General features: G+C 41.1%; 1 protein-coding gene across 3 annotated transcripts in view; it reads right to left on the reverse strand.

Moving 5' to 3' along the window:
• The window catches only part of plcf (1-acyl-sn-glycerol-3-phosphate acyltransferase zeta), a 46,057-nt gene that overhangs the window by 10,204 nt on the left and 10,323 nt on the right, over positions 1 to 25,530 (reverse strand). For all 3 annotated transcript variants that reach the window (XM_014160041.2, NM_001140176.1, XM_014160042.2), the window contains 2 exon segments: positions 7,202 to 7,276; positions 6,994 to 7,083 (listed from right to left, as the gene is read on the reverse strand). In XM_014160041.2, the coding sequence (XP_014015516.1) occupies positions 6,994 to 7,083; positions 7,202 to 7,276 (165 nt within the window).

Genomic DNA, 25,530 nt, shown 5'->3' on the forward strand with positions numbered 1-25,530 from the left:
TATTTTCATACCGATGGATATGTCTGAAAACATTTGCACTAGGGCCAATTTCATGGACAAAGACGAACCTAACCCTCCTGGTCTTGGAAATAATTATTTATTTGAATGAGTAGGCCTACGGTTTAAATACAGTCCCTGACTATGGCAGCTCATGTAAAAAAAAATGTTGTTACTGCAAAACGAAGGCTATATTGACACGTTCATATGACAAGTTCCCTCTCTGACCTAGAGTTGGTGATGAGGACTATTTCTTAATCTGATTGAGACGTCTCTTTTGCAACATTTCCCCTCATTTTCTTTTGCAACTTTTCCCCTTATTTTCTTCTTTAACATGACTCATGTGAATCAGCATTTGGCTAGTAAGTGCTTTGTCAAATAAATGTGACTAGTGGTTTTGTAGAGTGTTGCTCTCCAGCATGTATTAAAATCAACACATAAAGCCAAGGCTTTGGGCACTGTCTGGCATTGCCTCACACCACAGAAACTGAGTGTCAATAAAATCAAATCAGAGGACATTTGAACTGTCGGCAAACTGCCTGCATCATGTCAAAGGGAATGTCCACTTTGTGCTTTTCAAATTTAGCCTAATCAAACACAAACTGTAGCATAAACTGACTGGGGTAGTGTAAAGTCAGGGAAATATAAATAATCTGATTAACTTCCTGTACTACTTCCTGCTGAGCTGTGCCAGCCAGCCTGAACAGTAGGTCTCACCATGGGTCTCTTGACAAGCAGTTCCCCCAGAGCACAGGCTATAACCCTGTGGGTGTTAAACCCATAAGCGTCTAAGCCTTGTCTAAACTGGGGGGGGGTTCTACTAAATTATATGTTATTGTTTTAAGCAGGTCATACCAAGGATCATTCAGCTATTTGTTTTTGAAGACCCCTTGAAAGTATATTTAAAAAAGAAGTCTGTTCTGAAGTGTCTGTCCTATATCTGAAAGATATTTAGAAAAAATATATATTTTCACATGTATTTTGGCACTAAACAGTCTCCATATTCGGAAAGTATGTCCACATTGTTAAGTTATAGCCTTATTCTAAAATTTAAATCTACAAACAATACCCCATAATGACGAAACAAAAACAGGTTTAGAATTTGGCAAATTTTATAAAAATAACAGAAATACATAATTTACTTAAAACCTCTTCAGGATAGGGGGCAGTATTTTCACAGCCGGATGAAAAACGTACCCAAATTAAAACAGCCTGCTTCTCGGGCCCAGAAACTAAGATATGCATACTATTAGTATATTTGGATAGAAAACAATCTGAAGTTTCTAAAACTGTTTGAATGATGTCTGTGAGTATAACAGAACTCATATGGCAGGCAAAAACCTGAGAACAATCCAACCAGGAAGTGAGAAATCTGAGGATTGTAGTTTTTCAAACCATTGTCTATTGAATTTGTAGTCTTTACGGGGTCATGTTGCACTTCCTAAGGCTTACACTAGATGTCGACAGTCTTTAGAACCTTGTTTGAGGATTCTATGGTGAATTTGAAGGGACTAACAGCCCAAGGAAGTAGGTGTCCCATTATAAGACATGGGTACAGTCACTCGCAAGGACTTGGGAGCGAGCCGAGTTCATATTCACTCCTAAAGAGAACGGATAGGTCCGATTGGAATTTTATTGAAGATATATGTTAAAACAACCTAAAGATTGGTTCTATACATCGTTTGACATGTTTCTACAAACTGTAGTATAACTGACTTTTCGTCTGGACTAAGTAAGCACGCGCGTTATGGATTTGGATAGTGAACCTAACGCGTGAACAAAATGGATGTATTTGGACATAAATATGAACTTTATCGAACATTTATTGTGGAGCTGGGGTTCCTGGGAGTGCCTTCTGATGAAGATAATCAAAGGTAAGTGAATATTTATAATGTCATTTCTTAGTTTTATTGATTCCAAGATGGCGGGTTTTTGTTTGCTAGTTGTTGGTATCTTCTGGGCTGTACTCAGATTATTGCAAATTGTGCTTTCGCAGTGAACCTTTTTTTAAATCTGACAAAGCGGTAGCATTTAGGAGAAGTCTATCTATAATTCTGTGCATAACACTTGTATATTGATCAAAGTTTATGATGAGTATTTCTGTAATATGTGTGCTCATTGCTCATTCACCGGAAGGTTTGGAGGGAAAAGATTTCTGAACATTACGCGCCAATGTAAAATTGAGTTTTTGGATATAAATATGAACTTTATCGAGAAAAACATACATGTATTGTGTAACATGAAGTCATATGAGTGCCATCTGATGAAGATCAAAGGTTAGTGAATATTTTAGCTGTACTTTTGGTTTTTGTGATGCATCTAGTTGCTTGGAAAATGGCTGTGTGGTTTTTCTTGTGGCGTTTATGTCCTAACATAATCTAATTGTATGCTTTCTCCGTAAAGCCTTTTTGAAATCGGACAATGTGGCTGGATTAACGAGAGTCTTATCTTTAAAATGGTGTAAAATAGTTGATTTTTTGAGGAAATGGAATTATGAGATTTTAGCTGTTTTGAATTTGGCGCTCTGATTTTCCACTGGCTGTTGTCAAAATCAATCCTGTTAACGGGATCCTATCTCGAAGGGGTCCTCAAAAGGTTAAATATTAGTCCCTTTGCTAGGATTCAAAATTGAGCTCAGGCGCATCCTGTTTCCATTGATCATTCTTGAGATATTTCTACAACTTGATTGGAGTCCCTTGGTGGAGATGGGAGAACCTTCTAAAAGGACAACCATCTCTGCAGCACTTCATCAAATCAGGCCTTTATGGTAGAGTGGCCAGACAGAATGCACTCCTCAGTAAAAGGCACATGACAGCCCACTTGGAGTTTACCAAAAGGAACCTAAACAAGATTTTCTGGTCTGATGAAACCAAGATTGAACTCTGAACTGAATGCCAGGTGTCACGTCTGGAGGAAACCCGGCACCATCCCTACGGTGACGCATGTATCATGCTGTGGGGATGTTTTTCAGCGGCAGGAACTGGGAAAGATGAACGGCGCAGAGAGATCCTTAATGGAGTCCTGAGCGCTATGGAGCAGGTTCTCAGACTGGGGTGAAGGTTCACCTTCCAACAGAACAATGACCCAAAGCACACAGCCAAGACAAAGCAGGAGTGGCTTCGAGACAAGTCTCTGAATGTCCTCGAGTGGCCCAGCCAGAGCCCGGACTTGAACCCAATGAAACATCTCTGGAGAGACCTGAAAATAGCTGTGCAGCAAAGCTCTCCATCCAACCTGATAGCTTGAGAGGATCTGCAGAGAAGAATGGGAGAAACTACCCAAATACAGGTGTGTCAAGCTTGCAGGCTGTAATCGCTGCCAAAGGTGCTTCAACAAAGTACTAAGTAAAAGGTCTGAATACTTATTTTTTTTATATAAATTAGCAAAAATGTCAACCTGTTCTTGTTTTGTCATTATGAGGTATTGTGTGTAGATGAAATAATTATCACCCCACATCAATCAATTTCAGAATAAGGCTGTAACAAAATGTGGAAAAAGTTAAGGGGTCTGAATGCTTTTTGAATGCACTGTACTTCCATTATTTTTTCAGACTGTTCGTGAGTCTTTCCATAGAGGGGTCATAATAGTTTATAGGCCAAACTGTTCGGACGCTCCAGACAATTTTGTGAGAAGACCGATTTTCAGGATGTCTCATGGTCTGACAAACACTGCCCTCTGTCACATTTCACAGCAGATGCGGAAGTGCGACAGATTTTCATGGGGATTTATTTAATTATGCTAAACAGATTTCTGCCGGGTGCGAACATCGACTCTAGGGGTTTTTAATGCCTGAACAATGATGGATTTGCTGATGTTTCTCTGCCGCTAGTGCCTTTAGTGACACCTAGCCTGGTAAAGTCCGTGGCAAGAGTTTGTGCTGGGTTCCTCTCAGGGTAGTCTACCCCAGACCTAGATTAAATGTGATGGCCTTGTTGGAGTCACCAAACAGGCAAAGCATCAATACAGGACTATGATCAAATCCTACTAATCCGGCTCTGACTCTCGTCGGATGTGGCAGGACATGCAAACTATCACGGATTACAAAGGGAAACACAGCCGCGAGCTGCCCAGTGACTCGAGCCTACCAGAAGAGCTAAATGCCTTCTCTGCGCGCTTCGCGGAAAGCAACACTGAACCATGCATGAGAACACCAGCTGTTCCGGATGACTGTGTGATCACGCTTGCCGTAGCGGATGTGAGTAAGACCTTTAAACAGGTATAATTCACAAGGCTGCAAGGCCAGACGGATTACCAGGACACCTACTCAGAGCATGCGCTGACCAGCTGGCAAGTGTCTTCACTGACATTTTCTACTGCTCTCTGACCTAGTCTAATACCAACATGTCCCAAGCAGACAACCATAGTCCCTGTGCCAAAGAACACCAAGGTAACCTGTCTAAATGACTATTGCCCTGGAGCACGCACATCTGTAGCCATGAAATGCTTTGAAAGGCTGGTCATGGCTCACATCAACACCATCATCCTAGCCACCCTGAACCCATTCCAATACCAACCCAACAGATCCACAGATGACACTCTATTGCACTCCATACTGCTCTTTGCCACCTATGTGAGAATGCCATTCTTTGACTACAGCTCAGCATAGTGATGAGCTTGGAGGGCACTAAGCTAAGGACCCTGGGACTAAACACCTCCCTCCACAACTGGATCCTGGACTTCCTGACATGCCGCCCCGAGGTGGTGAGAGTAGGCAACAACAAGTCTGCCACGCTGGACCTCAGGGGTACGTGCCTAGTCCCATTCTGTACTCCGTTCACCCACGATTGTGTGGCCGCACACAAATCCAACACCGTCATTAAATTTGCCGACAACACAGGCCTGATCACCGACGACAATGAGAGCCTATAGGGAGGAGATCAGAGATCTGGCAGTGTGCTGCCAGAACAATGACCTCTCCCTCAACGTCAGCAAGACAAAGGAGCTGATCGTGGACTACAGGAAATGGAGGGCCGAGCATGCACCCATTCACATTGACAGGGGTTATAGCGGAGCGAGTCGAGAGCTTCAAGTTCCTCGGTGCCCACATCACTCAGGATCTATCATGATCCATACACACACCAACATTGTCATGAAGAGGGCACAACAATGCCTCTTCCTCCTCAGGAGGCTGAAAAGATTTGGCATGGGCCCTTAGATCCTCAAAGTTCTACAGCTGCACCATTGAGAGCACCTCGACTGGCTGCATCACCGCTTGGTATGGCAACTGCTTGGCATCCGACCTCGCTACAGAGTGTAGTGCATACAGCCCAGTAAATCACTAGCGCCGAGCTCCCTGCCATCCAGGACCTCTATATCAGGCAGTGTCAGAGGAAGGCCCTAAAAATTGTCAAAGACTCCAGCCACCCAAGTCATAGATGCCACGTAAAATTTTGCACAACACGGGCAACACAGCATTCCTAACCTAGCCCACACAATGTCTGCTGTGTGGATCGAGCAGTCATTTGAAAGAGTAAGAACATTTCAGCGAGACAACTCAAAGGCGAACTCCATTAACGCCAAGATAATGGAATTCATTGCCCTTGACAATCAACTGTTCTCTATTGTGGGTGATGTTGGCTTTCGCCGACTGGTCGAGCACCGGTACACACTACCAAGTGCACTATTTTTCAAATGTTGCCCTACCGGAGTTACACAGTAATAGCGTCACTGCTATTAGCTTCACGACATGCATACTATGGAACGCCGTTTGGGTCTTTGCATGTCAAAAAAGATACAGTAACACTGTCAAAGCTGTACAGAAAAAGTCTGCAAACACCGGTCACGAACGATGTGTTTACAATACCGCGTTGGTAATAAAGCATCATTTGTTCAACCGCAACTTCTGGGGTACCTAGCTAGCACCAATACAACCAGCCTGATAACAATGACCAGTAGAAACTGCAGTCATTTTCATTATTCTTAGCAATGATTTAGGAATCCTTGTGAGTAAGTATTAGCTAGGTTGCCACCTGTTGTTCGCCTATTGAAATTGATCTTCAGTTCATAACAATAAATAGCTAGCCAGCTACTTAACCCTGTTGCCCAATGCTAACGTTATAAGCAGCCAGCTAGTGAGGCTTGACTGGACCATGTGTTGTGAAGCTAGCCACAATAAGGATTAGGCACAATAGTGGAAGTGTTATTTGACACGTATCTTTTTTGACAGGCAAAGACCCTAAACGGCATTCCATAGAAATCCTGGTTGAGAATGAAATGACTGAATGGAACAGCACAGCAAGTAAATGAAAGAAATAGGTTTTGATTATGTTTTACTGGTAATGAGGACATACGTAAATGCCAACAAAATAACTTTTTGGTCAGTGTGGTGTGTGTGTAACCTTTATTTAACTAGGCAAGCCAGTTCTTATTTACAATGACGGCCCGGACAATGCTGGACCAATTGTGCGCCGCCCTATAGGACTCCCAATCACGTCCGGACGTGATACAGCCTGGACTCAAACCAGGGACTATTGTTACGCCTCTTGCACTGAGATGCAGTGCCTTAGACCGCTGCGTCCATGTGTGTGTTAACTATTTGACTGTACTAGAATGCTTAAAAGGCCGCTAAAATGTTTAATATCGATTATCGGTATTGGCTTTTTTTTGGCAAGGAAAATGTTGGATATCGGTATCAGCCAAAAATGTCATATTGGTGCATTACTATCACATACGCTGCTGCGTCGGTTTATTATCTGTCACTTTATTACTAGTTATATGTACATCTACCTAAATTACTTCATACCCCTGCACATCAACTTGATACTGGTACCCTGTGTATTTAGCTGTTACTCATTGTGTATTTATTACTACTTTTATTATTACATAACCACCATTTACACTACTTAACTGCTCTAGAATTTAAACTGATCAATTGATGCCTGCTCTAGTATACAGTCCAGCAGTGTTAATCTGTCAACAGTGGTATATGGTGCATGCCATTCTCATAATGGCATCAACATGCTTTCTATGTGTATGTCTAGTGGTGTTGCTGCTTACCTGTCGTGGTAGGTGATGATGGCAGTGAGCGCTCTGACACAGATACGGTAACACATCAGATGCACCTGCTCACTGAGGAAGTTCTTCATCCTTCAGGAAGAACACAGAAAACAGCTTGGTACCTAACAACATTGGTGTTGCTACTACCGTAATTACTATGTTACTACTCATATAGAAGGAACGTGTTACAATGATGAGAAATCCTTACCTCCCATTTGGAAGAAACCCGATGATGGATGTGAGAACGACAAGAAGACCCACCCCGGTGAAGGCAAGAGTTACCCTGTCAGAGAACACACAGAGCTCCAGTCAAACCCAGCTGAGTACAGCCCATTCAGCCAATTCCAATCATAAGACTTCTGTGCTTGAGCTCATCATGTGTATATCACACAATACATTTTCAAAGTGTCTTTAACAGACAGTTGCGGCAATGCTTTCACTCTCACTAATGCTAGCTGCCAAGTGGACATGGATTACACTGGATACAAAATGGCGTTGCGGTTATCTGACTGAAACTTTCAGAAATAAGAGCCATGTTATCCTACATCAAGTCAGTCTCCACTTTCCCTGGCTGGCATGCAGGCAGACAGAGGCAGCAGGTCTAATCCAGGTGAATCCGCACTACACACAAAGCTGGATAAAGAGGTGCAGATTTAGATTTATCAGAGCTCGTTAGCTCCACATCACGTGAGGAAAGGTGTGTGTATGTCAGGAGGTGAACGAGGCTAACAGACTCAGACCACTGACCTAAAGTAGTTCTAGTAGCTCACTGTGGGTTTAACCTTTTCACACGCGAGTTCTATATATCCCTAACGGTCACCCCAGCGTGAGTTGTTTTAGACACGTGATGTCAGAATGCACTCACTGTTTCAAAATGTGATTGTTACGCAACAGGACAGTTAACCCGCGCTGCCTGCTAATTATCTATAGGCTGTTTCAACTTGTCAAATTTCTAGTTCTTTTCTAACACGAGTTTGAATTGAGGTGTGTTCTGCTTCATTAATTCACAGAAGTAGTCAATTTCAATGATGTGAACAACTTATGTTTGAGACTTTACTGAGCCAGACTTCCCTCTTCGAGGAGAGCCCTTCCCCATTTTTCCCACATATCAAGTATTCAGACATTTGTGCAGTCTTGCACGAACTGGAATTTCTTTTGATTGGCGCCCGCATTGTTGTTTTCCTTATAAATAACTTGGGGTATGTGTGCGTTCCAATCAAAATGTGTTATTTTCTGTATACCATGTTGTCGTTTCTACTGTATCATACAGTATTGTATGTAAACTCAGCAAAAAAAATAAACGTTCTCTCACTGTCAACTGAGTTTATTTTCAGCAAACTTAACAAGTGTAAATATTTGTATGAACACAAGATTCAACAACTGAGACAAACTGAACAAGTTTCACAGACATGTGACTAACAGAAGAACTAACAAAAGTAACCATCATTATCTGGTGTGGCCACCAACTGCATTAAGTACTGACTGCAGTGCACCTTCTCCTTATGGTCCACACCAATTTTGCCAGTTCTTGCTGTAAGATGTTACCCCACTCTTCCACCAAGGCACCTGCAAGTTACTGGACATTTCTGTGGGGAATGGCCCTAGACCTCCAATCCAGTGCTCAATGGGATTGAGATCTGGGCTCTTTGCTGGCCATGGCAGAACACTGACATTCCTGTCTTGCAGGAAATCACGCACAGAACGAGCAGTATGGCTGGTGGTATTGTCATGCTGGAGGGTCATGTCAGGATGAGCTTGCAGGAAGGGTACCACGAGGGATTAGGATGTCTTCCCTGTAAACGCACATCGTTGAGATTGCCTGCAATGACAACAAGTTCAGTCCGATGCTGCTGTGACACACCGCCCTAGACCATGACGGACCCTCCACCTCCAAATCAATCCCGCTCCAGAGTACAGGCCTCGGTGTAACGTGCATTCCTTCGACGATAAATGCGAATCTGACCATCACCCCTGGTGAGACAAAACCGTAACTCGTCAGTGAAGAGCACTTTTGCCAGTCCTGTCTGGTCCAGCGACGGTGGGTTTGTGCCCATAGGCGACATTGTTGCAGGTGATGTCTGGTGAGGACCTGCCTTACAACAGGCCTACAAGCCCTCAGTCCAGCCTATTGCGGACAGTCTGAGCACTGATGAAGGGATTTTGCTTTCCTGGTGTAACTCGGGCAGTTGTTGTTGCCATCCTGTACCTGTTCCGCAGGTGTGATGTTCGGATGTACCGATCCTGTGCAGGTGTTGTTACACGTGGTCTGCCACTGCGAGGACGATCAGCTGTCCGTCCTGTCTCCCTGTAGCGCTGTCTTAGGCGTCTCACAGTACGGAGATTGCAATTTATTGCCCTGGCCACATCTGCAGTCCTCATGCCTCCTTGCAGCATGCCTAAGGCATGTTCACGCAGATGAATAGGGACCCTGGGCATCTTTCTTTTGGTGTTGTTCAGAGTCAGTAGAAAGGCCTCTTTAGTGTCCTAAGTTTTCATAACTGTGACCTTAATTGCCTACCGTCTGTAAGCTGTTAGTGTCTTAACGACCGTTCCACAGGTGCATGTTCATCAATTGTTTATAGTTCATTGAATAAGCATGGGAAACAGTGTTTAAACCCTTTACAATGAAGATCTGTGAAGTTATTTGGATTTTTACGAATGATCTTTGAAAGACAGGGTCCTGAAAAAGAGACGTTTCTTTTTTTTGCTGAGAGTTTATGTATGGGGCATAATGTATTTAGTTTTATTCACGTTTTAAAGTACTGGTGACAATGCATTTCGATTATAGCAGAGATTGTAATGAACACCTATGATGTGTGTAAAATACTTTTGTGAAGCTTGTACTGATTATAATGAGCTAATGCTAAGCTATTTGCCAGCTATGTGTGGCGCCATGTTTGTTGACATTATACAATGCATTCTGTGTGTCACATAAACGTCTCAGACCAAAGATGTTATAAAGGTGAAGGAATTGTTCACTCACCTATCTGATAAACTTATGGAATGAATAATTGTAGACGACACACCCCCTTCAACAAGCATACTGCAAACTGACCAAACTCATCTTATCACCCATTGTTGGATTACTTTCAATTTCTATAGTATTTTACTCAATTACTTCGATCAATGTTGCTCACCCATGATGTGATGAATTATAAACAGTAATTGCTATTAGATCATTTATATATTGGGGTTTCTGTCAGCCGAGAGTTCTCTAAATATGACCGCTTGTGTTATGTCAATCTTTCCTCAGTTACCGCTAGGATTAATGTAGCCTACATTTTTTGGTTTGGATGATTGTGTATACTGTTACTACTTCTGTGAATGTCTGAACAAGACATCCAAAAATAAGGAGATAACTTTATAAGAACTGTGTTTGTGCAAAATGTTTGAAAAACCAGTATGGTTAGTTCAAAAACGCTGACTGCTGCGTCAATCGAAACTGAACGTTCTAAATAAGTGTTCTAATCACACCGGTTTGAACAGACGCTGCAGGGACCACTGTAGAATGATCACACCCGTTTGTTGGTACGTGTGAAAAGGTAAATTCAAGTCTGATTGGGGAGGGTCCTACTTGCCCAGCTAAGAATAAATGACTTTACAATCTGAACTCACCACTAGTGTTCTTAAATTAACTACAGTAGAAGTCAGAAGTTTATGTACACCTTAGCCAAATACATTTAAACTCAGTTTCACAATTCCTGACATGTAATCCAAATAAAGATTTCCTGTCTTAGGTCAGTTAGGATCACCACTTTATTTTAAGAATGTGAAATGTCAGAATAATAGTAGAGGATTATTTATTTCAGCTTTTATTTCTCATCACATTCCCAGGTGGGTCAGAAGTTTACATATACTCAATTGGTATTTGGTAGCATTGCTTTTAAAAATTGTGTAAAACTCAGGACAAACTTTTTGGGTAGCCTTCCACAATAAGTTTGGTGAATTTTGGCCCATTCCTCCTGACAGCGCTGGTGTAACTGAGTCAGGTTTGTAGGCCTCCTTGCTCGCACAGGATTTTTCAGTTCAGCCCACACATTTTGTATAGGATTGAGGTCAGGGCTTTGTATTGGCCACTCCAATACCTTGACTTTGTTGTCCTTAAGCCATTTTGCCACAACTTTGGAAGTATGCTTGGGGTCATTGTCCATTTGGAAGACCCATTTGCGACCAAGCTTTAACTTCCTGACTGATGTCTTGAGATGTTGCTTCAATATATCCACATAATTGTCCTCCCTCATGATGCCATCTATTTTAGAAGTGCACCAGTCCCTCCTGCAGCAAAGCACCCCCACAACATGATGCTGCCACCCCCATGCTTCACGGTTCGGATGGTGTTCTTCAGCTTGCAAGCCTCCCCTTTTCCCTCCAAACATAACGATGGTCATTATGGCCAAACAGTTCTATTTTTGTTTCATCAGACCAGAGGACACTTCTCCAAAAAAATACGGTCTTTGTCCCCATGCACAGTCCCAAACCGTAGTCTGGCTTTTTTATGGCAGTTTTGGAGCAGTGGCTTCTTTCTTGCTGAGCGGCCTTTCAGGTTATGTCGATATAGGACTCGTTTTACTGCGGATATAGATACCTTTGTACCCGTTTCCTCCAGCATCTTCACAAGGTCCTTTGCTGTTCTGGGATTGATTTGCACTTTTCGCTCCACAGTACATTCATCTCTACGAGACAGAACAAGTCTCCTTCCTGAGCAGTGTGATGGCTGCATGGTCCCATGGTGTTTATACTTGCGTACTATTGTTTGTACAGATGAACGTGGTACCTTCAGGCGTTTGTAAATTGCTCCCAAGGATGAACCGGACTTGTGGAGGTCTACAATTGTTTTCTGATTTATTTTGATTTTCCCATGATGTCAAGCAAAGAGGCACTGAGTTTGAAGGTGTATGTCAACTTCTGACCCACTGGAATTGTGATACAGTGAATTATAAGTGAAATAATCTGTGTAAACAATTGTTGGGAAAATTACTTGTCATACAAAGTAACCTAACCAACTTGCAAAAACTAGTTTGTTAACAAGAAATTTGTGCAGTGGTTGAAAAACAAGTTTTAATGACTCCAACCTAGGTGTATGTAAACTTCCGACTTCAACTGTATGTATGCATGTATGTACGTATGCATGTATGTAATAATGACAATTACAACAATACTGAATGAACACTAATTTTAACTTAATATAATACATAAATAAAATCTATTTAGTCTCAAATAATGAAACATGCTCAATTTAGTTTAAATAATGCAAAAACAGTGTTGGAGAAGAAAGTAAAAGTGCAATATGTGCCATGTAAAAAAGCTAACGTTTAAGTTCCTTCCTCAGAACATATGATAGCTGGTGGTTTAATATTCCCAGTTAAGAAGTTTTAGGTTGTAGTTATTATAGGACTATTTCTCTCTATACCATTTGTATTTCATATACCTTTGACAAATGGATGTTCTTATAGGCACTATAGTATTGCCAGCCTAATCTCAGGAGTTGATAGGCGTGAAGTCATAAACAGCGCAATACTTGAAGCACAGCAAAGAGCTGCAGGCAAATGCAGGAAAGTGCTGTTTGAATGAATGCTTATGAGCCTGCTGCTGCCTACCACCGCTCAGTCAGACTGCTCTCTCAAATCATAGACTTAATTATGATAACACACAGAAATACGAGCCTTAGGTCATTAATATGGTCAAATCCGGAAACTATCATTTCGAAAACAAAATGTTTATTCTTTCAGTGAAATATGGAACCGTTCCGTATATTATCGAACGGGTGGCAACCCTAAGTCTAAATATTGCTGTTCCATTGCACAACCTTTAATGTTGTCATAATTAGGTAAATTTCTGGCAAATTAATTACGGTCTTTGTTAGGAAGAAATGGTCTTCACACAGTTCGCAACGAGCCAGGCGGCCCAAACTGCTGCATATACCCTGACTCTGCTTGCACTGGAAGAGAGAAGTGACACAATTTCCCTAGTTAATATTGCCTGCTAACACGAATTTACTTGAAATAAATATGCAGGTTTAAAAAATATATACTTGTGTATTGATTTTAAGAAAGGCTTGATGTTTATGGTTAGGTACATTGGTGCAACGATGATGCTTTTTTCGCAAATGCGCTTGTTAAATCATCACCCGTTTGGCTTAGTAGGCTGTGGTTCAATGATAAATTAACAGGCACCACATTGAATAAACGCTACGCAGGACAAGCTAGTTAAACTACTAATATTGTCAACCATGTGTAGTTACCATAATCACTTGTTAAGATTGATTGTTTTAAGAATTTTAATGCTAGCTAGCAACTTACCTTGGCTCCTTGCTGCACTCACATAACAGGTGGTCAGCCTGCCACACAGTCTCCTTGTGGATTGCAATGTAATCTGCCATAAATCGGCGTCCAAAAATGCTGATTAGCGATTATGAAAACTTGAAAACTAAATCGTTCGACCTCTAGTATACATGGGTGTCCGAGCTGTGTGCCAGTAGTTTAGACAGCTTGGTGCATTCAACATCTCAATACCTCTCATAAATAAAAATAGTGATGAGGTCAATCTCTCCTCCACTTTCAGCCAGGAGAGATTGACATGCATATTATTAATATTAGCTCTCTGTGTACATCCAAGGGCCAGCCATGCTGCCCTGTTCTGAGCCAATTGTAATTTTCCTAAGTCCTTTTTTGTGGCACCTGACCATATGACTTAACAGTAGTCAAGATGGAATAAAACTAGGGCCTGTAGGACCTGCCTTGTTGATAGTGTTGTTAAGGCAGAGCATCGCTTTATTATAGACAGACTTCTCCCCATCTTAGCTACTACTGCATCAATATGTTTTGACCATGACAGTTTACAAGCTAGGGTTACTCCAAGCAGTTTAGTCATCTCAACTTGCTCAATTTCCACATTATTTATTACAAGATTTAGGGTTTAGTGAGTGTTTTGTTCCAAATACAATGCTGGTAGTTTTAGAAATATTTAGGGCTAACTTAATCCTTGCCACCCACTCTGAAACTAACTGCAGCTTTTTGTTGAGTGTTGCAGTCATTTCAGCCACTGTAGTAGCAGACGTGTAGTGTTGAGTCATCCGCATACATAGACACTCTGGCTTTACTCGAAGTCAGTTGCATGTCACTAGTAAAAATTGAAAAAAGCAAGGGGCCTAAACAGCTACCCTGGGGAATTCCTGATTCTAACTGGATTATATTTGAGAGGCTTCCATTAAAGAACACCCTCAGGTGTTCTGTTAGACAATTAACTCTTTATCCACATTATTCAAAAGATAGGTGTAATGTTGCAGAAGCACGACGGAATGGACCGGAGCGACTCTCCTCCACTTCTCAGAATGGTGCTTGTATACTAAAAAGTTTACATCAAAGGTGAATCAGTCTCGCAAGATAACAATGACTAATTAGTATTCTACATAGGCCTAAACATACTTAACCTGTTAGGACTAGGGGGCAGTATTGACACAGCTGGATAAAAAACGTACCCGATTTAATCTGGTTACTACTCCTGCCCAGTAACTAGAATATGCATATAATTATTGGCTTTGGATAGAAAACACCCTAAAGTTTCTAAAACTGTTTGAATGGTGTCTGTGAGTATAACAGAACTCATATGGCAGGCCAAAACCTGAGAAGATTCCATGCAGGAAGTGGCCTGTCTGACAATTTCTTCCCCTTCTTGATTATCTCTATCCATTACAAAGGATCTCTGCTGTTATGTGACACTTCCTACGGCTCCCATGGGCTCTCAGAAGGCGGCGAAAAGCTGAATCGTGGCTTTGCAGGCTCTGGTTGAAAAAAAGTAGCGCGTTTGGGTAGTGGCTGGTTACAGTACTGTGAGACTCAGGCGCGTGCCCGCGTCGACCGAATGCTTTGTTTTCTTTCCTCTGTTTACCTAAACGCAGATTCCCGGTCGGAATATTATCGCTTTTTTACGAGAAAAATGGCATAAAAATGGATTTTAAACAGCGGTTGACATGCTTCGAAGTACGGTAATGGAATATTTAGAATTTTTTTGTCACGAATTGCGCCATGCTCGTGACCCTTATTTACACTTCGGATAGTGTCTTGAACGCACGAACAAAACGCCGCTATTTGGATATAACGATGGACCAAACCAACATTTGTTATTGAAGTAGCAGTCCTGGGGGTGCATTCTGACGAAGAACATCAAAGGTAATCAAACTTTTGTAATAGTAAATCGGAGTTTGGTCAGGGCTAAACTTGGTGGGTGTCTAAATGGCTAGCCGATCTACTCAGAATATTGCAAAATGTGCTTTCACCGAAAAGCTATTTTAAAATCGGACACCTCGATTACACAAAGGAGTTCTGTATCTATAATTCTTAAAATAATTATGTTTTTTTGTGAACGTTTATCGTGAGTAATTTAGTAAATTCACCGGAGGTTTGCGGGGGGTATGCTAGTTCTGAACGTCACATGCTAATGTAAAAAGCTGGTTTTTGATATAAATATGAACTTGATTGAACAAAACATGCATGTATTGTATAACATAATGTCCTAGGTGTGTCATCTGATGAAGATCATCAAAGGTTAGTGCTGCATTTAGCTGTCTGTGTTTTTGTGACATTATATGCTAGCTTGAAAAATGGGTGTCTGATTATTTCTGGCTGGGTACTCTGCTGACAATCTAATGTTTTGCTTTCGTTGTAAAGCCTTTTTGAAATCGGACAGTGTGGTTAGATTAAGGAGAGTCTTGTCTTTAAAATGGTGTAAAATAGTCATATGTTTGAGAAATTGAAGTAATAGCATTTCTAAGGTATTTGAAAATCGCGCCACCGGATTGCACTGGCTGTTGCGTAGGTGGGACGATTTCATCCCGCCTAGCCCAGAGAGGTTAATATAACAGCATAACATTACTGTTAGAACAAAAAACACCTTTCTTCTGAGATTTTAGGATGATTGTGCTGAATAGTCATGTTTTTCCTTCTCATACGGACATAACTCAACAGCGCACTCGCCACTAAGCTAAATTGGGTTGCACCAACATGGTTTAAATTAATTTAGGATTAGAGCTAATCTTGGTTTCGTAAATCTAGGTTTATAAATTAAATCAGAGATGTGTTGCACCACTTAATTTTAAATCTGGATCATTAAATTTATGATTAGTGTCATGCTACACCAATGAGGTATTTCGTGAGTTGAAACGAAGTAACTAGCCTACTTGACAAATGATGCCACAAAGTTGCTGTTTTTTGATACATTATTTTAATGTTAGAACTACTGCAAATCCATCATGAAAAGGTTCTCATGGGTTGGCTGATTTGAAATTAAATCCGTTATTTGCCAGTACTATACAGAAAACAAATTTGTTAGCTACTGTAGCTAGCTAGTTTATAAACCAAACTAGCTAGCATAAAATATTATTTATTATTGTCATTAGTTAACGTTATTTAGCCATTTATCATTCATCCGCTAGCCACCTGATTATGGCATGTCAAAGAAGTTCACATTTCTCCGCTTATGAAAAAAAATATTGTCAGAGCTGATGGAGGAATTTATTAACATACTGAGGACAAGACAGACAGACAACACGACTGTCAAAAAGAAGGAAGACACCTGGGGCATTTTATGCGACAAATGTAATGGATCGACACAGATTAAAAGCGAAGAGGGACACAAAATCGGATGAAAGCGGGGAATTGATCCCATCACCCAGAAGATATGCGAGATGAATCCCCAGCAGTTTGCCTCTCTCCATAACCCCTATGATGACGACGGAGAACTAGACCTTCAAATATTTAGTAAGCATAAATAACTGGTAAATATCAATGCCTATAATGCACATTTAAACAAATGTTAACATTGTAGTGAAGTAGCATTATCAGGCCGTTATAGCATGTTGCATTACATCATTTGTACCAAGGCTGGGCATATCATAAACTCCAATTCAATTGTTGCACAAAATGGGCACGTAAATAGCCTACTAATAACGAGTTATCATAAAACTAAACAGGATTCAACCGGTCTGTAATTATTCTCTGAGGAACTCGATTTGGTCGCTCCACAGTAGATATGCTTCCATTATCAGTTAAACCACCTCGAGTGGCAGTTCAGAATTAATCTCTAAATGTATATATATATATATATATATTTTTTTTTAATTCATTGAGCAACAGGTTTAAAATTAATCTAGGATTAAAGTGAAAACTACATTTAGATTAGAGGAAGGATTTAATTAGGATTAATTTAAAACTACGTAAAAAAAACAAGATTAATAGACTCAATCTGGGTTAAACCAAGGTTTATGATTTGTTAGGATTGAAACAATACAGGTAGGCTGTAGCTGTTAACATCTGGTTACTTATTGTACATCATTCCAGAAGATCTAAATGCATATTCCCATGAAACTGATTTGGATCAAATTGTTGGCATACAGATGCAGCTTGGACATTTCACTCATAAAACGTGAAGAATTATCATTCACGATTGACAGTGATGATCAAATCTGAAATTAGGGCCCAATTTGGTTGTTGAGGGTAATAGAAATATAATATTTTATTTGAGCAAATATGTGTAGGCATAGGCAGACATGGCATTTCGAGGATGCATCAAATTATATTCAATAGGTTACCTGTCGATACAAACTTGGATTGTGAAATGACGACGACAGTGTACAATTTTCTATGTAATACATCTCAATAGGAAAATATAGAAACCCAATATTCCAGAAATGTCTAATTTCAATGGTAGGTATTTGCGTCATCATTTTAGCTTTCTATAATAAAACAAATGTATTTACAGGGTTACATATTCGTTTCCAGGGAACATGTGCTTCAGTAGTAGCTAGAATACATATAGGCCCAATATATACACAGTACCAGTCAAAAGTTGACACACCTACTCATGCAAGGGTTTTTCTTTACATTTTGTTTTATACTATTTTCAACATTGTAGAATTGTGAAAACATAAACAATGAAATAGCGCATTTTATCCTGTTGCAACCAAAAATGTGTTTAACAAATATTTTGGATTCGTCAAAGTAGCCACCCTTTGCCTTGATGACAGCTTTGCACACTCTTGGCATTCTCTCAACCAGCTTCATGAGGTAGTCACTTGGAATGCTTCTCCAACAGTCTTGAAGGAGTTCCCACATATGCTGGGCACTTGTTGGCTGTTTTTCCTTCACTCTGCGGTCCAACTCATCCCAAACCATCTCAATTGGGTTGAGGCCGGAAGTTTGTGCAGGCCAGGTCACCTGATGCAGCACTCCATCACGCTTTTCTTGGTCAAATAGCCCTTGCACAGCCTGGAGGTGTGTTTTTGGGTCATTGTCCTGTTGAAAAACAAATGATAATCCCAAACCAGATTAGGATGGCGTATCCCTGCAGAATGCCGTGGTAGCCATGCTGGTTAAGTGTGCCTTGAATTCTAAATAAAATCACTGACAGTGTCACCAGCAAAGCACACAATCACACCACTCCATGCTTCACGGTGGGAACCACACATGCGGAAATCACCTGCGTCTCACAAAGACACAGCGGTTGGAACCAAAAATCTCCAATTTGGACTCATCAGACCAAAGGACGGATCTGCACCGGTCTAACGTCCATTGCTCGTGTTTCTTGGCCCAAGCAAGACTCTTCTTCTTATTGGTGTCCTTTAGTAATAGTGGTTTCTTTGCAGCAATTCAACCATGAAGGCCTGATTCATGCGGTCTCCTCTGAACAGTTGATGTTGAGATGTGAAACCCTGTATTAAATGGGCCTGGGGCTAAATTATGAAAGACTGTAGTATCGATAAGCTCCGACGTTATCGGTTCTGCATTCGATACTGGAGAAATAAAGAAAATACATTTCCTATTTATTATTGCCACATAAACGTTATCTTGCACATTCTCACTAACCGTTTCTAATTTGCAAAAAGACATTTGTCTATGATGAATTTTCGCTATTCCCAATCCAGAAGAGATCTCTCTCGCAGAGGCCGTGTCTCTCACACGCTACAACACACACAAGAAAGACCCTGCTCTTAATTAGTGACGATGGCTGAGAGAACTAAACATTCAAAAGTGTGGTTACATTTCAGAGTCGATGCTGACAATGCTCGTTGCCACAAGTGTAACAAGACTTTTGCTTGGAAACACGAGAAATCTGTCCAAACATCTATCGAAAGTGCATCATGTACAGGCAGAGAAATGCAGTTTGACTGCCTAGCTCGTAGTTCATCTCTCGTTGTCCAATCTACGTTAGGTATGTATGCTAGCAGCCTAGAGCCCACACAACTAAATTATGCTAACATGGGTTCATGATCAAAAGTAAACATTAGGCAGCTCATTGTTTAGCTATGGGTGCGTTCATAAATTCAAATCACCCATTTAAAAGATTGAAACTTTTTGGGTCAAGTTGCAGCTACAATGAACTAACCCTCTAATACAGCTGGTCCAAGCCAAAAGACAAGCCCAAAGCCCCTTCACACTGGCAGCTAGTGGGAGTATGACCAAGTTCATAGTGAAAGGCCTACACCCCTTTGCAACAGTGGAGTCCAAGGGCTTTAGGTAACAGTCTGTCAGTATATACTGACTTGTATAAATTTGTAGGATATTGTACAATAAAAGGGTTGCATGTTAATCCCATCACAGTAACACAAAAATTATAATTCAACACATGAACTCTTTTTTTTTTTTTACACTGTAGGGAGATGAGCAAGGCACTCAACCACAAATATACCCGTCCCTCCTGGAGTTACCTCAGTGACACATTCATTCCTACCTGGTATGGTGTAGAAAAGGCCAATGTGATCACTGAGCTGAAGGACGTGCCAAAGCTGGCTATCACGTCAGACGACACCAGCCTCTGTCAGGACCACTATCTCACTGTTACAGTGCACTACCTAAGCCAGGGCAGTGTAAAACAGAAGGTCCTCCACACCAGGGCAGTGTAAAACAGAAGGTCCTCCACACCAGAGCAGTGTAAAACAGAAGGTCCTCCACACCAGGGCAGTGTAAAACAGAAGGTCCTCCACACCAGAGCAGTGTAAAACAGAAGGTCCTCCACACCAGGGCAGTGTAAAACAGAAGGTCCTCCACACCAGAGCAGTGTAAAACAGAAGGTCCTCCACACCAGGGCAGTGTAAAACAGAAGGTCCTCCACACCAGGGCAGTGTAAAACAGAAGGTCCTCCACACCAGAGCAGTGTAAAACAGAAGGTCCTCCACACCAGGGCAGTGTAAAACAGAAGGTCCTCCACACCAGGGCAGTGTACAAATCGCTAACTGGCGAAGTAGTGGCAGAGGAGATCTCAGACATTCTGGAAGAGTTTGAGATGGAGCCGAGCAAGATTGTAGCTGTGACTGTTGATAATGCTGGCAATATGAATGTTGTTATCAAGAGGCTACACATCCTAAAAATGGGATGCTTTGCACACACATTGAATCTGGCAGCACAGAAAATCTACAAAATGACTTCCATTGATAAACGGGCAGCCCAAATCAGAGCAGTGGTCATGTGGTTCAAGAGATCCTCGATGTCCAAAACAGTATTGAAGGAAAAGCAGCAGCTCATTGGTAAGAAGCCAGTTCAATCTATTCAAGTATTATTTTGAAATTCCCACATTTAACAATTTAATTCAATATTCAAGTGTGCGGTAATTAAATGTTTGTTGTTGTTGTTTCAGGCCTTCCGCAACACTTCCTCATCCTTGATGTCAAGACCAGATGGAACTCGCACCATCTAACGAGAGAGATTCATGGAGCAGTATCCAGCAATTCAAGCAGCAGCCTTGTACCCACGACTGCGAAAAGCAATGACCAAGGACAACCTGAAGGAGGAGGACTTCCATAAGGCTGAGGAGTTTGTCCAGCTCATGGGAATCCTCTATACATCCACACTGTGTGTCTCATGTGAAAAGAATGCCACATGGACAGATCATACCCATCCTCCAAAAACTGGAAGAGCACTTCACTGTGAACATGAAGATAGGTTTGTGGCAACCATCAAAGAGAAGGTGTGGGAGAACCTCTCCGAGCACTATCAGGATGAGGATATTCAAGCCTTCCTGCATGAGGCCACAGCAATGGACCCCAGATTTAAAGGGAGGCCGGTGAGTGACGCCACCTGGGACAGGCTGCGGAAGGCAACTGTTGAGGCCAATGTGACAAGAGCAACACCAGGGCTGTCAGAGGAGCCGGAGCAGACAGACAGACAGAGCACCAGCAACAGGAGGAGTCTGAAGGAGAGGAAATGGAGGAGACAGTCCCTCCATTGTACAAAACAAGGAGTGCCTTGGAGGAGCTGTTCTCAGAAGAGGACAGGGAGTTGAGGTTGACGATCCAACAGGACTCCTCGTCCCTCACCCTCAGCAAGCGTGTTGACCTAGAGGTCGAGCTCTACAAAGGCCTGCCTCCCATCCCCATGGCTGAAGATCCTGTGATGTGGTGGTGGGAAAAGAGAGCTACTCTGCCCCCCCTCAAAGACTGCAACAAGCTACCTCTGTGCTCACGCCTCCTCCACCCCTAGCGAGAGGGTATTTTCAACTGCAGGGAACACAATAAGCCAGGAGAGGGCCCGACTTCTGGAGAAAGACCAACATATTTGCCTTCTCTGGCAGAAGAACTGCTAAGAACTATTAGTCCTTTTGCAGCCTACCTGAATGCCCCACCCGTGTTGCTCTACACCACTGTATTTTATTTAGCAGGAAAATAGTTTCATTTGTTTTATATTTCCATCATCACAACATGAGTCTTTAATAGTGATTTGTTCACAACATTACGGTTTCTTTTGCTGTAAATTGCTTCATTTTCTGAAATGTAAAATAAACTGTTAATTCTGTTCTTAATTTGTTTAATTTCTTTCTGTACATTTTAAAAAATAAACGATAAAACACCGTTAAAGTACCGGATCGATAGCAGTATCGGTAAGAGTAGTAATACAGTTAAAATCTTAAGGATACCCATCCCTACTCCCGAGAGCCATCATGGTGCTTGATGGTTTTTGTGACTGGATTTGAAGAAACGTTCAAAGTCCTTGAAATTTTCTGCATGTCTTAAAGTAACGGACTGTCGTTTCTCTTTGCTTATTTGAGTTGTTCTTGCTATAATCTGGACTTGGTCTTTTACCAAATAGGGCTATCTTCTGTATACCACCCCTACCTTGTCACAACACAACTGATTGGCTCAAACACATTAAGGAAAGAAATTCGACAAATTAACTTAACGCACACCTGTTAATTGAAATGCATTCCAGGTGACTGCCTCATGAAGCTGGTTGAGAGAATGCCAAGAGTGTGCAAAGCTGTTGTCAAGGCAGAGGGTGGATACTTTGTAGAATAATATATTTGAGATTCTTCAATGTAGAACTTTTGACTGGTACTGTACATTCACTCAATTCTCTAGAATGTAGAGAAAGGGGCAATTCCAGAAGATGCTATGAAATTAATCTCAAAACAGAGTTCTCTTTTCCCTGTCTTTATAAATCAAGAAATTAAAATCATTGTTCTCTACAATATTGTAACTTTAATATACTTGTACTTGACAGTGTTGATGAAATAAGAAATTTAAATTGCTTTGACCGTTGCTAGTTTAGACTTCCGTCGCTCTTGGTTGTATCTCTTCCATATTTGGCTTTGGGAGGTGCTCTCATGAAGGTCCACTGACCGAAAGCTCAGCCACAATTAAAGAAATTTGCAGAGAATGATTTACTGTTTATCCAGCGTTTGGAGGTGAAACCATTTGGATGCGTTACCAATGGTTGGACCAATCAAAATCAACTTCATACCCTTGTCATTTTCATGTCCAGATCCTTAGCGATCAATCTACATTGAGAGTTTCTAACGCGATTTAAACGGAAAGAATCAAAAATACACAATGAAAACAGGAACACTGTCTTCGGAGGGTGGATATTGAAATTCAGTCTGTTAGCTTTGTAAATAAATATATTTAGTCCTTATTTTGCATTCCGCAGATTTAATTTAGAAAAAGCCCATGTCAATCACAAACCAGCAGCCACTAGTTGATGTTCAAAGTCAGTCCCGTTGTCACGGAGCAGCGCCACAGAGTTGTTAATGCTAAATTCTCAGAGTAAATAGTCTAACTTTTGAACCATATACAGTGCATTTGGAAGTATTCGGACTCCTTGACTTTTTCCACATTGTTAGGTTACAGCCTTATTCTAAAATGAATTTTTTTAAAATAAAAAATAAATAAAAAACCTCAATAACAAAGCAAAAACGGTTTTAGAAATTTTAGCAAATGTTTACATTTTTTCTTTAAAAGACTGAAATATCACATTTACATAAGTATTCAGACCCTTTACCCAGTACTTTGTTGAAGCACCTTTGGCAGCGATTACAGCCTTGAATCTTCTTGGGTATGATGCTACAAGCTTGGCACACCTGTATTTAGAGAGTTTCTCCCATTCTTCTCTGCAGATCCTCTCAAGCTCTGTCAGGTTGGAAGGGGAGCGTCGCTGCACAGCTATTTTCAGGTCTCTCCAGAGAGGTTTGATCGGGTTCAAGTCCGGGCTCTGGCTGGACCACTTAAGGACATTCAGTGACTTATCCTGAAGCCACTCAAGCGTTGTCTTGGCTGTTTGCTTAGGGTTGTTCTCCTGTTGGAAGGTGAACCGTCACCCCAGTCTGAGGTCCCAGTGCTCTGGAACAGGTTTTCATCAAGGATCTCTGTACTTTGCTCCGTTCATCTTTCCCTTGATCCTGAGTAGTTTCCCAGTTCCTGCCTCTGAAAAAAATCCCCACAGCATGATGCTGCAACCACCATGCTTCACCGTAGGGATGGTCGTAGGGATGGTGAAAGGTTTCCTCCAGACTAGAGGTCGGCCGATTAATCGGATTGGCCGATTTCAAGTTTTCATAACAATCGGAAAATCGGTATTTTTGGATGCCGTTTATTTTTTTTAATTTTTTTTTACACCTTTATTTAACTAGGCAAGTCAGTTAAAAACACATTCTTATTTTCAATGACGGCCTAGGAACGGTGGGTTAACTGCCTTGTTCAGGGGCAGAACGACAGATTTTTACCTTGTCAGCTCGGGGATTCAATCTTGCAACCTTACGATTAACTAGTCCAATGCTCTTACCACCTGCTTTACATTGCACTCCACGAGGAGCCTGCCTGTTACGCGAATGCAGTAAGAAGCCAAGGTAAGTTGCTAGCTAGCATTAAACTTATAAAAAACAATCAATCATAATCACTAGTAAACTACACATGGTTGAAGATATTACTAGTTTATCTAGCCTGTCCTGCGTTGCATATAATCGCTTAGGTACACGTTGCTCTAACGTGTACCTAACCATAAACATCAATGCCTTTCTTAAAATCAATACACAAGTACATATTTTTAAACCTGCATATTTAGTTAATATTGCCTGCTAACATGAATTTCTTTTAAGTAAGGAAAATGTGTCACTTCTCTTGCAACAGAGTCAGGGTATATGCAGCAGTTTGGGCCGCCTGGCTCGTTGCTAACTGTGTGAAGATTATTTTTTCCTAACAAAGACAGCCGACTTCGCCAAACTGGGGATGATTTAACAAAAGCACAATCGTTGCATGACTGTACCTAACCATAAACATCAATGCCTTTCTTAACCCCTGGTCGGGCTCCGTCCCGCATCCAGCGAAAAATCCTATCGCCATTAGCATAATGAAATTTTATATATATTTTTTTCAAATATAGGACTATGTTATGTCGTTTTATAGATACACCTCTCCTGAATCGAACCACGTTGTCCGATTTCAAAAAGGCTTTACAGCAAAAGCAAAACATTAGATTATGTTAGAGGAGTATATCGTAAAAGTAGCCACATAGCCATTTTCCGACCAACCACATGCATCACAAATAACCAAAAAACAGCTAAATGCAGCACTAACCTTTGACAATCTTCATCAGATGACACTCCTAGGACATCATGTTACACAATACATGCATTCTTTTGTTCGATAAAGTTCATATTTATAAATAAAAACAGCATTTTACATCGGCGCGTAACGCTGACTAACTATTTTCCCTCAAATGCATCCGGTGAAACAGCGCTAGAATTTACTAAATTACTATTCGAAAACATTTTTTAAATGTAATATTGTCATTCTAAGATTTATAGATTAGCATCTCTTGAAAGCACCTGCAATGCCAGATTTAAAAATAACTTTACTGGGTAATCACACTTTGCGATAAAAGGGGATGCGATACTCAGAAAAATAGGCTAGCAATACAGGTCAGCGCCATCTTGGAACAATCGCATATCAAATCTAGTCTTGTATACTATTGTCAATAATCCCTTACCTTTGATTATCTTCCTCAGAAAGCACTTCCAGGAATTCCCAGGTCCACAACAAATGTATTTTCGTTCGAAAAAGTTAATCCTTTACGTCCCAATAGCTTGTTCTTGTTAGCGCGTTCTGAAGGCTGCTCCAAAACTTCCGTCGGCTGCGGGACTACTCTTTCAATAAAATACTTTTTTTTTTAATTTAGGTTCGTTCAAATGTTGTATAACAAATCTTTAGGGCCTTTTTCAACCAGAGCTCCAATAAGATTCAAGGGGGACAATTGCATTGTGTTTCAAAACGTTTCGAAA

This window comes from Salmo salar, chromosome ssa20, assembly GCF_905237065.1.
Source record: "Salmo salar chromosome ssa20, Ssal_v3.1, whole genome shotgun sequence".
Taxonomy (NCBI): Eukaryota; Metazoa; Chordata; class Actinopteri; order Salmoniformes; family Salmonidae; genus Salmo; species Salmo salar.